This window comes from Microcebus murinus, chromosome 17 (genome assembly GCF_040939455.1).
Source record: "Microcebus murinus isolate Inina chromosome 17, M.murinus_Inina_mat1.0, whole genome shotgun sequence".
In the NCBI taxonomy this organism is placed as follows: domain Eukaryota; kingdom Metazoa; phylum Chordata; class Mammalia; order Primates; family Cheirogaleidae; genus Microcebus; species Microcebus murinus.
The window spans coordinates 57,066,368-57,080,128 of record NC_134120.1 but is presented as its reverse complement, the minus strand read 5'-3'; the positions used below and the strand labels follow the sequence as shown (position 1 = coordinate 57,080,128).

Genomic DNA, 13,761 nt, shown 5'->3' with positions numbered 1-13,761 from the left:
TTGTGGCACAAAATGACTGACATTGCAAATAGCAATTTTTTTTTTTCTTTCTAAGTGACTGCTAGTAACTTTGGTAATATACAATGAGTCTTCATCAATCAAAGACCCTCCTTTTGACAGAGATAGGTATTAAAAGTTGCTTGCATTTCAGTACAACTTTGAAGTTGCCTGTGTCTCCAAGGCAATGTTGATCATAAAATCCTAATTCAGGAATGTCTTCCCCCATGCACCTGACTTCGTAGGAATCCTGGCAAACTGTAGAAACGGGAAAAGCTGGGGGTTACGGGCTTTCTCAGGTAAGGCTTCAAGGCCTTGTGATATACCTTGTTCACCAGAATTTCCCTGACAAGGAAAGCATAAAAGTCAACTTAAATATAGGCCACATCATAATTGATCAAACTTGATTTTCTACTTGTTAAAAACAAAATTTTTTTATTTTGAATATTGAGAAAAAGAAGAGCTTTATTGTCTGCTTATTTTTGGTTGGTAACTATTTGAATGGTGACTCAGTCTGTAAAATTACAGGTATAGGATTTCCCGGAGTTCTATAATATGTAAAAATTTTATATATTATATTTTAATATAAGAAAGTCAAATAGCATTGTGACTTAACATGAGAAAAATACTATGCACAATTTTATAAATATAAGCAATTTATAAAATTTAAAAATTCAAATCACATTTTGTTTTTTAATTTTTAAAGTTAGTACACTTTGACAAAAATGTTACCACTTTTAACTTTATGGAAGAATAAATTAAACAGTTGTCTTTGGTATATTTTGTATGTTTAGTGTGTTAGTTTTTTAGTTTTTAGTTAACTAAGTGGTGATTTTAGCATACCCCAAAAGATAAAAGAATAAAACAAAAGATTTTTTAAATGTTAAGCAAATGCTAGCAATCTTTTTCACTTAAAATTGCCTAATTATAATAAACCTATTAATATAAAGTTATAAGTCATCAGTTTAATGTCTAATTTTTTAAAAATTATTCATTGAAACAGGTTTTAGATGAGACAGAATCTGAAAATGTATAGGTTTGAGATGTCCTTTTGCCATTTTGTTAAGAAACTGAGGCCGGACGTGGTGGCTCACGCCTATAATCCTAACATTCTGGGAGACTGAGGCGGGTGGATCATTCATGCTCAGGAGTTTGAGTCCAGCCTGAGCAAGATGCGACCCCGTCTCTACTAAAAAATAGAAAGAAATTAGCCAGACAATTAAAAATATATAGAAAAAATTAACCGGGCATGGTGGCACATGCCTGTAGTCCCAGCTACTTGGAAGGCTGAGGCAGGAGGATCACCTGTGTCCAGGAGTTTGAGGTTGCTGTGAGCCAGGCTGATGCCATGGCACTCTAGCCTAGGTAACAGAGTGAGGCTCTGTGTCAAAAAAACAAACAAACCAACAAAAATATAATTAGCTTTTATATGGCAAAACCTATTCATAATTGTCACATTTGTTCTCAGTTCTTTGTAAGTATGATATTTTTTAAATATAAAACTTGGTTTCATTTCTAAAGGCTTGTTTTGGAGATTTATGAAAGAAAAGTAATTTTCTAGAATAAAAGAGACTTGCCTTTGTTCATGTTGTCTTTCCAAGAAGGACTAATTCAGATAACAGAATCCTGCATTACAGTGCCTCTTAGGTACAAATCCTGCAGCCCTCCCATGTTTCCCCTTACCCTGTCCCCTCAACTGTCACCCTACACACAAGCCCTCCACTTACCTTTTTAGGATTTCCCCCCCTTTTTTCCTCTCTTCCTTTACATGCTGCCTGAAATCATCTCCAAGCTCCCTCATGTTGTCTACAGAAATATAAACTTGGCAAATGCAGTGAAGGCAAAAAAAAAAAAAAAAACCTGAGGATCTAACAGGGAGACATAATGCAGTTGAAGATTTAAGGAAGATACCCTTAGAGAAGTGATCTTTAAGTCAGGATCTAAAGGAGGAATAGAGGTGGTCAGTTGAAGACTGGAAAGAATAGTGTCCCGACAGGGCGACAGTATATGTGAGAGCCCTGAAGTGGGAAAGCTTGACAGTTCAAGGAATTGAGAGAAAGCCATTGAGAATGGATCTGAGGGAAGCCAGGCCTAAGAGGCTCAAGATTAGGCAGCATCCCTTTATAAATGAGTGCCTTAGAGGCCATGTTCAAGACTTTTGGCTTGTGTCCTAAGTGTGCTGGAGCCCAGGGAGGGGTGTTAAAGGGGGCAGTGACATGACTAGATATGTATTTCTGAAAGCTTAATCCAGCCACAGTTGGAAAATTCATTGAGGGAGAGTAAAAATGGAATAGGAGATGGGCACAGTGGTTCCTGCACTGTTACTGCTGAATGGGGCTGTGGATGGAAGCAGGTGGTGGCAAATGTGGACCTTCTCCAAGTAAGGTAGAGAGGCATTAGTGGGAGTAGGAAAGGGAGGTGGCATGAATCATTAGATGGATCTACTAAGATAGGATTGGCAGAGAAAAAATTCAGTGAGGTTCAGCCCTAGATATGGGAAGCTAGAGAATGCCAGTGACACATCCAGGTGAAGATTTCTGATAAGCAGTGGCATCTATGGGTGTGACAAAAGAGAGAGCTGAGCTGCAGATAACTTCGGCTCTCTTCAGGGGGAGAAGTGTAGGCTCTGGGTCAAACTCAAGACCTTAAAGTTTAGAAGTTGGGTAAAAAAGAAAACTGAGTACAAAACAAAATTAAAAACTGCAAAGAAGCAGTATGAGATGTCAGGTAAAAATTAACAGTGTGTCTTCCCAGAGAAGCCAAGAGATAAGAGCAAATTTTTCAGTAAAGAAGCTGGCAGCTGTTTTCAGTGCTGGTGTTAATGGAATCAGTAGGAAAGTATGCCCTGTAGCCCTTATTCCCTGTCTCACAACCCCTATGGCTTCCTCTCATTTTGCTTCCTGACCTATTTGTTATACTAATAGAGAGCTATCTGCAGCCCCCCCCCCAATTTAAAATGCATGTTTTTTTCTGGCGTGCTTATGAATAGGTTACTCTTAATTCATTTTGCATTACTCTATTGTGAATTTATGAAGGAAGTGGTAGCTTTTTAAGTTAAGTCCAGAAGATGTCACTGTTATGCAAAAGTAAACTATTCAGGAATTACAAACATTTTGGAAGCCTTTTCATTAATCTTTTTTGGACAGAATGGTGAAGAAGTACAATATGAAACTAGTCTACAAAAAAACATTTCTGGAATTCTATGAAGAAAAAATTAAGAACAATGAAAATAAAATGCTGTTAAAACGAATGCAGGGCCTGGAGGTGAGTATTTGGAAAAGTTACAAAAATTCCAGATCATGGGGAACTTGTATGGCTATTTTTGAGATCCTTTCAAGGCCATTTAGACACTAAATAGTTACGTATGTTACACAGGTTGTAACTGCTCTGGATTCTTCAGCAACTAGGACAGCTTCATATAGAAACTTTGCATGGTGGGTAGTCAGTAAATACTTTATGAAAGAATGAATACTGTTATCAAATTCTATTTTCTAGATAGTACTGCTTTAAAATAGGATTTCTCAACCTTAGGACTGTTGACATTTTAGACTGGATAATTCTCTGTTGTGAGATGCTGTTCTGTGCATTGTAGGATATTCAGTAGCATTGCTGGCTTCTATCCTCTGGATGCTTGCCAGTAGCACCCCTGTATCCCAGTTATGACAGCCAAAAAATGTCTCCAGCCATTGCCAGATATCTCCTGTTGGGCAGAATTGCCCCCAGTTGAAAACCACTTCTTTAAACAGTTCCCTTTGGTTACAATAGTAATTTCTAACCTTCCTGGCTAGTGTCCAAGACAAGGTCATACCGCGGGTAATTTTGTTCTATGATGACTCTATAGTCAGGTTCCAGTCTTTTAGACTGTTGTTGCTGAGACTTGCTTCACCTCCTGGACTCCTATGCTTCTAATGCAGAAGTGAAGGTAGTCTAAGTTATAAGCATACAGCCATTGATTAATTGCTTTTCCTTTTTTTCTTTATCAAACAGTATTTAATTGGACAAATCTAAATTATTTGTTGAGCATTTTTGCCATTGATCTGCAGAATCATATCTGTCAAATGGGCATTAAACTTCTTTAGAGAGCTTATTCAATTCAGAATGTTCTTTTAAGTACTTTAAGCATATTTTGTCCTATTTGTCCTCATAATTACCCCCCATGAAGTAGGCAGAGCAGTTACTTTTCATGTTTTACATGAGCAGCCTGAGGCTCAGAGGATAAATGACTTGTCCAGGGTCACATGGCTACTTACTTGGGTTTTCTTCAGTTTTTATAGGTGGTATTCAAACAAAAGTCTCCTATTGAAGTTGCATCCAAACTCAGCCACCCCCACAATTTTGAGTCGGAGAATCTTATTTAAACCCTGAATTGTGTTTGAAACCCATAATCAACAAATGTTCCATTCTTTTTATTATATGCAGTGCAAAGAGTTTATAGAATGCCTTTGGAGAAGGAAGAAGACTGAGGGGAAAGGCAGAGAAGCAGGAGAAAGCAGGGACTGTTTTGAAGAAATACTAATAACTTTCCTGTTTCTTTAGCAGTCTTCCTTCTCCCCCAGTACTGCCCTGGAGGATATGACCTTTCATGACAGCTGTTTGGGTACATGGGCAATAATAGCATGTAATTTGAAAAAATCCTTTCGTTTCCCTGCTTCTTGACCAAGTCACTCCTGTAGGCCTGTAAAGGAGTTGGAGCAGGAAAGGACATGACCCCATAAGAGTTAAGACATTATTTGGGTGGACAGTTTGTGGGGACATTGAGACCACACCAGAGGTGGAAAAAGCAGTCAGAGCTTTACTGCTTTAGTCCAGGTCAGAGACTTAAATGGATCTATTTCTTGATATTTGCCGTAAAAGGTTTTTTTCCTGAAGCATTCATCTTTCAGATGGGCTCAGCACTAGAGAAACTTCTCTGCTTTCATGGAGCACTGGAGCAGAGGAAGAAAGAATAAAAAGATGCATGTGGCCCAAGGAACTGTAGTTATAGTCCTGATGCCTATTTTCCCTTTTTTCACCAGTGAACTTATTCTGGTAACAGTTCTAGAAAAGTAACTTCTTTGAGAGGAGACTTACCAGGATATATACATTTTAGAAAGTTTTGAAAAAAGATCAGTTTTGCAGCTTTATAATCGTATATGTGGTTGGTCTTTGGAAATGATCAATAGAACAGAGAAACTGGAAGTCCAGTGATAGGCACAAAATCATGCAGAGGAGTCATGATGAATTGAAGAAACAGATTTACAACAGAATAGTTTGGTAGTCATTCAAAATAAAGTTCTGATACTTTGTAATATGGCAGAACTATAACACTTGAAATAGAAATTCAGTAAAGCTTAGTGATAATAAATGTTCTTTCTTATATCCCTTGCATTAAGATGTAATAAAAAGTAAAGTTGCTCATGCTGGCAGCGTTGAAGTCTCAAGTAGCCAAATACTTTTTAAACAGCAAGTAAATATTAAATAGTTTTGTTTTCAATGCCTGAGCTTGCTCTAGGATACTTATAAAGAAAAGGGAAAAAGAAGATAGCAAAGTAGATATTCATGAATCATTTTCTTAAAAGTTAAAGAATTATCATATAAATGACTACATTATGAAAAATATATAACCTTTGTAGAGTGGATGGTCATTCTATTAAATAAAGTAATTTGAAAACATTTGGCTAACACTTTTAAACCAGCATTTTTTTCTGACCCTTCTTCAGACTCTTACATAAATATGGGAACTGCCTGTGCTTTGGAGGTTGGATTATATTTTTTTATCTTCTTAAACTCACATTTTTTTTTTATCTTAAATAGGGTTCTCTGTTGACTTAACATTTTCGTTTGTATTCTAATTGTTTATGCTTTTCATGGCTATTACATTGCTATGATTTTAATATTTAGTTCTTTCAATGATACCCTCTTTTTAAGCTTTCTGTTGTAACAGAAAAAGCCCTTAACTAGCAGTTAAGAAGATGCCAGTATTTGCTGCTAAATGGTCCTTGTGATTAAGTTCTGTAGTCTACTCCAGCTGTAAATATCTTAAGATTGTGATAAAAGTTGGCCATAATTGCTGCTTTAAGAGAGGATCCTGCCCCCTTTTTTTCCCCCCATATTTGAAAAGTATATGTAATTTGTATTCGTAAAGTAGTAATATTTAGGGATTATTCTCCTAATTATTTTATTTCAGTGATTGTGTGCTTAATTCTGAATTATAAAATCTTAACTAGGACTTTAATTTGCTTCCCCAGCCATATCCTGCAAACGAGAATTCTAAACTTGCCTCTGAGAAGGTGGATGACTATGAACATGCAGCAAAGTACATGAAGAAAAGTCAAGTAAGGTTACCTTTGGTAAGTATGCATTTTTAAAAGTATTTTGTAGAAATGGAAAAAGAAAGCATGCATTATATGGAGACTTAGATTATTTCACTTCTTATAATACTTGGTCTCACTGACTTACAAATCAGATGTACAATAGTTTGTTTTCCCTAAGTTAGGATGACTTGTTATGACTACTTGCTTACAGCATTCCTTAGATAGAATGCAGGAGTCCATGATTTAAATGGTGAAAAATTACATCTTCATTTTTTCTAACTTCTGTGTGAAAGCCTGCATTTGAGTATTAACTGTAGCTGTGACTTTGTCATCAGTAGAAATTATAGATACTTTCATAGCACATTTCTTCTAACATCTTAGGATATTATGTATCCTTTTTGACACTAATTACTAGAACTGCCATTAGATCCTTTTAGTTAATGGAATGTGCAAAGCAGTACGTACTTTTTTCATATTTTGATAGCTACTTAAATATAATTTATTTTCTTAGGGTTATATACTTTATTAGTGATTTAGTGATTCCTTTGGAAAAATACAAAAATCTTAGTTCTTCCTCCAGTACTATTTTATATTTCAAAATCGACTTTTTAATTCATTTTCCAATTTAAAAATATACTTTTTCCAGTTGCACACACACACACCCTCTTTATACACATTCACCCTTTGGTTGAGAATCTGTAAACTAGAGAATTTGGCAGGGGGCAAAAGAGGTGAGAAGATGGCCTTGAAAGTTAATCTCATTGATTTCTTTTATGTGCTCAGATCACAATACTATTAACTGAATTTTATGTGTATTTACAGTGAAGTTAGGGTCTTTTGGCCACCTCTGTCCATTATTGAAAAATAACTGTATGTTCACTTCCATACTGAATCTAAAATTTTCTTTCTTTTTCTCTTTAATTTTAGGGAACCTTAAGTAAATCAGAATGGGAAGCTACAAGTGAGTATATCATTAGTGTGGGTTAACTGACAGTTCAAAAGATCCTGTTTCGAAGTTATTAAAAACTGAAAACCTTAGAGTTTTTCTGACACATTTTAGATCGTGTGTGTTGTGTTTACACACACACAAATGTATGTATATCCATACATATGTCTAATCCCCCTTTCTTGCACAGCTGTGTGTACTGAATGCAGGATGGTGCTCAGCATAACTTTCAGGAGCATATGTATACATTTTCATTGCCTATTTGTACCAAACAGCCATCTCTAATTGATGTCTTTACTTCAGATTTCTATTGGAATATTTGGCATATAAAACACTTCATGATTTTATTTGATTCTGGTCACTCAGATGTTGGCAGTGAAGGCATAATCCTAGAATATTTAGTGAAGCAGCAACAAGCAGGGTATGTTAGAAGTGTGTATGATTGGAAACAAGTAACTTACCCAAGGTCACAGAGCTAAATGGTTAACTGACCTAAATGATGCATCTTAACCATGGCCTCATGGGAGTTCTTGTGAAGGGACAATTTCATAAGACCTGCTGAATTGGATAGATAGGAAAAGGAAAGATGACAAATAGGGCCAATATTTTGAGCCTGTCTCTGAATATTAAGAGCATTACTAGAAAGTGATTTGGAGGATGTATTACAGACATGATTGCCCTTGACTGGGGATTTGAGCACAAATGTATATATTTTATTACTTTTTCCCTGTAGTAGAGACTGGCCACGTATCTTAGTTATCCTGTCAGTCCCATAGTATGGTGTGAGTTTTGGTCAAGGGCATGATGGTGGTACTAGCTGTAGCTTAGAACCTCATGTTTATATTAAGCGTGGACTTCGATTCATAATATACAATTAAAGAATTAGATAACACATGAAGCATTAGATGGCCGTAGACAGGTTGGACCTGTGAAAAGTGGTAAAAGAGCAGTAGCCAGATTGCAGCCAGCATCTAGCATTCCAGGATCAGGTGGCTCTTAGATAAATTATACTGTTCTAAGCTGGAGGGCTTTGTGGACCGAGAAGTGTCTTGCCTGGCATTAGAAGTCTAATCAGTCTAGGAAAGTTATGTTGTAGACTTCTGGCCTGATCATTAAGCTCTTATTGCCATAGCCAGCTCCTCCTCTAGAAGATGCTTTAAATGAGAAAGGAAAGTAGAAAATTGCCACTGATTGGCTTTTGGAAAGGAAGTAGTTCAAGATTTGTTCTTTTAAATCCCAATTGAAATGCCTGCATAGAAGGCGTTTTATATAATGAGTGGGACTTTCAGAAGTTTTGAGTTAGAAAGGGAAAGGTACTAATTGTGAATTCAAAATCAGACTCCAGCATTTTAGTGGTTTTAAATGACCCTAAATGAGGACGGACAGGACTGAACTGAAGGGTGTGGGTGTGTAGGGGGTGGGATTTGGCAGGGTTGAACTGCAGAAAGATCACTTAAGTGGGGGACAAGGTAAGTGATGCTGGCCAGTTGTGAGTCTGTTGGCATACTGTGAGTGCTGTAGACTGCTTTGCTTCCTTATCTGCTGGCAGGAGCTGCAGGGTTAATCACTCTGCCTATTTTCTGTCCTTCTGTCACTGTACCACTAGCCACACTGCATTTCAACTGAAAGAAATCAAAAACTAGTAAATATAGAGCAGGAGAGTAGCATGGCCAAGGTAGTATTTTGGAAAAACTGGTGTGGTATCCTGTACAGGTTAAGTAGGAAGGGCAAGAAGCTATAGTCTGGGGAGACTCTGATGCAGTATGCCTTCAGTCATCTGCCCTCTGTTCAAAGTCAACTTAAGGAGCACCGTCTCCAATTTACATGGCCTTTATCTTGACTCACTGTCAGCTGTTCTAGTGCATGCGTTGAACATCCTTGTGGTGTTTTCAGGATTTGTCACCTTCTCAAGTATTTTCTTACCATAAAATCTGTTGGTATCTTATTAGAAGATGGCATACCTTGGAGATATTATGGGTTTGGTTCCCAGACCATTGGGATTGCAGACCACTGCAATAAAGCAAATACCATAATGAAGTGAGTCACATGAATTGTTTTTATTTCCTGGTGCATATAAAATTCATGTTTATACTGTAAGTGTACAATAGCATTATGTCTGAATAAACAATGTACATTTCTTAATTTAAAAATATGTTATTGCTAAAAAATGCCAACAATCATCTGAACCTTCAGCAAGTCCTGATGTTTTTGCTTGTGGAGGGTCTTTCCTCAATATTGATGGTTGCTGACTGATCAGGGTGGCAGTTGCTGAAGGTTGAGATGGCTTTGGCAATTTTTTTTTTCTTTGAGACAGAGTCTCACTCTGTTGCCTCTGCTAGAATGCAGTGGCATCATCACAGCTCACAGCAACCTCAAACTCCTGGGCTCAAGTGATTCTTCTGCTTCACCCTCCTGAGTAGCTGGGACTATGGGTGTGCACCATGCCTGTAGAGATTTTTTAAATTTTTTGTAGAGACGTGATCTTGCTATGTCAGGGTCTCGCTGTTGCTCAGGTTGGTCTTGAACTTCTGACCTCAAGCAATCCTCCCGCAGTACTAGGATTATAGGACTGAGCACTGACACACCCTGCCCAATTTCTTAAAGTAAGTTTGCTGCATCTATTGACTCTTCCTTTCATGAAAGATTTCTCGGTAGCATACCATGCTGTTTGATAGCATTTTACCCACAGTAGAACTTCCTTCAGAATTGAAGTCAATCCTCTCAAACCCTGCTGCTGCTTTTGTCACCCACGTTTAATACTCTAAATCCTTTGCGGTCGTTTCAGCAAAGTTCATAGCATGTTCACCAGGAATAGATTCCATCTCAAGAAACCACTTTCTTTGCTCATCTATAAAAAGCAACTTTTTATCCATTCAAGTTTTATGAGATTGCAGCAATTCAGTCACATCTGCAGGCTCCACTTTTAATTCTAATTCTCTTGCTGTTTCTGCCACATCTGCAGTTACTTCCTCTACTAAAGTCTTGAACCCCTCAAAGTCATTCACGAGAGTCAGAATCAGTTTCTTCCAAACAGATGTGCTATCATCTAGGCTTTGTTCTTCCATTTCCCTTCCACAGGTAGAGTGTCATGCTTAAGGACTGAGGAATTTTCAAAATGGTAAATGAGCACTGGCTTCAACTTAAAGTCACCAGCTGCATTATAGTCCTTAACAGCAAAGTCAGCCTCTCCTTTGAAGCTTTGAAGCCAGGTGTTGACTTCTCTCTGGGAAAGTTTTAGATGGCATCTTCTTCCAATAGAAGCCTGTTTTGTCTACAGTGAAAATCAGTTGTTTAGTGTAGCCAGTTTCCTCAATTGTCTTAGTTACATTTTCTGGGTAATTTGCCTGCAGCTTCTATATCCATACTTCCTTGCTTCACCTTGCTCTATTTTTTATGTTATAGAGACAGCTTCTTTCCTTAAATCCATGAACCAGTCTCTGCTGGCTTCTAGCTTTCCTTCTGCAGCATTCTCACTTCTCTCATCCTTCATAGAGTTAAAGAGAGTTAGAGTCTTGCTTTGGATTAGGCTTTGGTTTAAGGGAATGTTGTGGCTGGTTTGATCTTCTATCTAGACCACTGAAATTTTCTCCATACTAACAATAAGGTGATTTTGCTTTCCTATCATTTGTATGTTCACTGAAGTAGCATTTTTAATTTCCTTCAAGAACTCCTTTGCATTTACTACTTTTCTAACTGGTACAAGAGACCTAGTTTTTGGCCTGTCTGGGCTTTTGACATGCCTTCCTCACTAAGCTTAATGATTTCTAGCTTTTGATTTAAAGTGAGAGATTGCTACTCTTCCTTTCACTTGAACACTTAGAGACCATTGTAGGGTTATTAATTGGACTAATATCAATATTGTTGTTTCTCACAGACTAGGGAGGCATGAGGAGAGAGAGACGGGGAACGGCTGATTGGTGGAACAGTCAGAACATACACGACAGCTATCCATTAAGTTTGCGGTCTTAAATGGGAGTGGTTCATGGCACCCCAAAACAATTACAATAGTAATGTCAAAGATCTCTGATCACAGATCACCATAAGAGATAACAATAATAATAAAAAAGTTAGAAATATTGTAAGAATTACCAAAGTGTATTACAGAGACGAAGTGAGCACATGTTGTTGGAAAAAATGGCGTGAACAGATTTGTTTGAAGCAGGGTTGCCACAAACCTTCAATTTGTAAAAAACACATTATTTGCAAAGCACCATAAAACAAGGTATGCCTTTAGTAGGTTTGAATTTCAGTGAGTCAGAACAGGGAATCCTATATTCATTTAGCTGTCTTTTGAGTCACAGCAGGAAATCTTATTTAAGGGAGATTACTCTTGGGACCAGATACATGCAGAAATATTACTGTTGGGGCCAAATAAATGATATCTCATGGTATTGATGGCTCCTGGCTTGCTCTCTCTTTACCAGGCCCTACAACATAAAAGTTGGATGAATTTTAGTGTGTCATGTTACATATGTTCCTTATTTCTTACTAGTTTTATGTTCTATATGTTCCTTATTTTTTCTGAATAGAAAACTGAGAGTACCACTGCCAGTAGTACTCATTGTAGTCTGATAATTCTACCTACCTACATACCTCATTGCAGGTAAAAAGATTTGAGTCATAAGACAGTTTTAGTTTGTTTTTTTTTAATAACTTTTAATATTTCTTACCTCCAACTGTTTTTAGAGGTTTTTCAGAACTTTTGAATTGGTTTTCCCATGGCTGTGGTGTCATTGAGTATTACTGCAGATAGATATTTTTTCAAGTACACACAGATCATCCCATATCTGCCTAAAAATGACTCAAACAGTAGAGTAACTCTTAGAATTAGTGGGATTTTTTCTCTTCAAATGCTACTTGAGAGCTAAAGAATTTTCACTAAATTATGAACAGGATTGAAATTGTTGTTTGTTTATCCTGCCAATATGGGAAACTAAACTCTAACTTTTATTTATTTCCTTTTTAGGTATTTACTTGGTTTTTGCCTTTGAGAAGCAGCAGTGAGCATGTAGGCAGTAGTTGCAGAGGAACTGTGCTCTGTCCTGCACAGATTTGAACAATCCATCTCAGATACATTTGACAGCTCTGTTTATTTTAATTCTAAATGTACAGGATGCTGCCAGAAACTCCAGTGTGTAAATTCAACATTTGCTGTCTGTGACAGATGAACTTTGGTGTATGTATATAAGAAGGAGTTGGGATCTTTGTCTTTAAAATCTATTTTTAAGTAATGTTCTAAGAATTCCATTTGCCCCTAGTCTCTTAGCTCTTAAAAATTATAATATGACTTGTAAAAGCAACTGAACTCCTTTCCACAGTGCTCTGATTTGTTCAATGTGTGTTAACAGTGTTAAATTCATTGCAGTTGTAGGATTGGTCAGAGCATTTCCATCATGTGCTCAATTTCTGTAGTTTTTTGTTATATATTGTTTTTTAAGACTAAATGTGTTGCATTCTGTACAATTGAATGTAAGTGTATATGTATTACTAAAGTTATAAGTTTAAAACTCAATTTAGATGGTCATAAAGGCTACTTAACTAGATTTTTAGCGATTTATTGCATTTCAAAATAAATAACTACTTTATTTGCTAATATGCTGCAATCTGGAGCTCATTAGAACATTTTATATGGCAGCATAGAATTATTTTGGAATTCTTTTAAGAATTTCCTACCATAGCAATTTTTCCAGTTATCAAGATTGAAATTAGACAAATTTACCTTTCTTCATTGAATGATGCCATGGTTATTTTGCTCAAGATTTGGTGAAAATCCCTCTCATGTAAACCTGTTGCACATTTTTTTCAAACTTATAAATGGAACTGTAGTAGAAGTTTAGGGCTGTAAAGAGAGCAAATAGATTTCAGATTAATTCTCACTGACTAATGCTGTGTACCCACTTCAGCCCCAAAATAAGCAATACCTGTTCCTCTGTGACAACATCAGAACTTTGTACAGTAGGTGCCATTGTCTAATCACGGTTCAGAATTTTTATTTGCCATTTCAGAACTATTATGATTGTCATTAAAACTATCAATGGTGTAATACTCTTCCAAAACTTATGCCTATGTCGACTATTGTCTTTACTAAACTTGCCAGTTTTTAGATGTTGTAAAATACTTAAAGAGCAAGGCAGAGCAATTGCATATTCTTTTAAAGATCATGTATTTAAAGCATGGTTTATAATAACATTACTTTCTGTGGTTATTCATAGTACTTGTTTTAAAAACATAGTCTCTTAATTAGTTTATATCTGTTGATTGTTCATGGTGTTAAGAGTAGCAGGCTTTTTAGCAAGAAAACACGGGTTTCTTCATTTCTGTTCCTTTTACAATCTGTCAATCTCCAAACTATTACCAATTTATAAAAATTAAGTCTTTTTTTTTTTTTTTTTTGCTGTAGTAATGATTTACCTTAAGTCATATGGGAAATAAATAATAATACATCTGACCCTGGTGGTTGCTATTAGCTAGGAAAGGCTGGGTAATGGTGCAGGAGAGGTGGAGAAGGGGAGAGGAGCTCTTTTA

The 13,761-nt window shown here is 36.6% G+C and overlaps 1 protein-coding gene across 2 annotated transcripts in view; it reads left to right on the top strand.

The window, feature by feature from the left end:
- RNMT (RNA guanine-7 methyltransferase) overlaps nt 1-13,761 on the top strand; it is a 57,954-nt gene that overhangs the window by 19,810 nt on the left and 24,383 nt on the right. Inside the window, exons 8-11 of one of the 2 annotated variants that reach the window (XM_012746203.3) lie at nt 3,144-3,261; nt 6,225-6,326; nt 7,218-7,251; nt 12,203-13,194. In XM_012746203.3, coding sequence (XP_012601657.1) covers nt 3,144-3,261; nt 6,225-6,326; nt 7,218-7,251; nt 12,203-12,240 — 292 coding nt within the window. In that variant the 3' untranslated portion in view covers nt 12,241-13,194. Of the gene's footprint in view, nt 1-3,143; nt 3,262-6,224; nt 6,327-7,217; nt 7,252-12,202; nt 13,195-13,761 lie in introns of those variants that run through there. The other variant, XM_075993691.1, reaches the window with a different exon arrangement.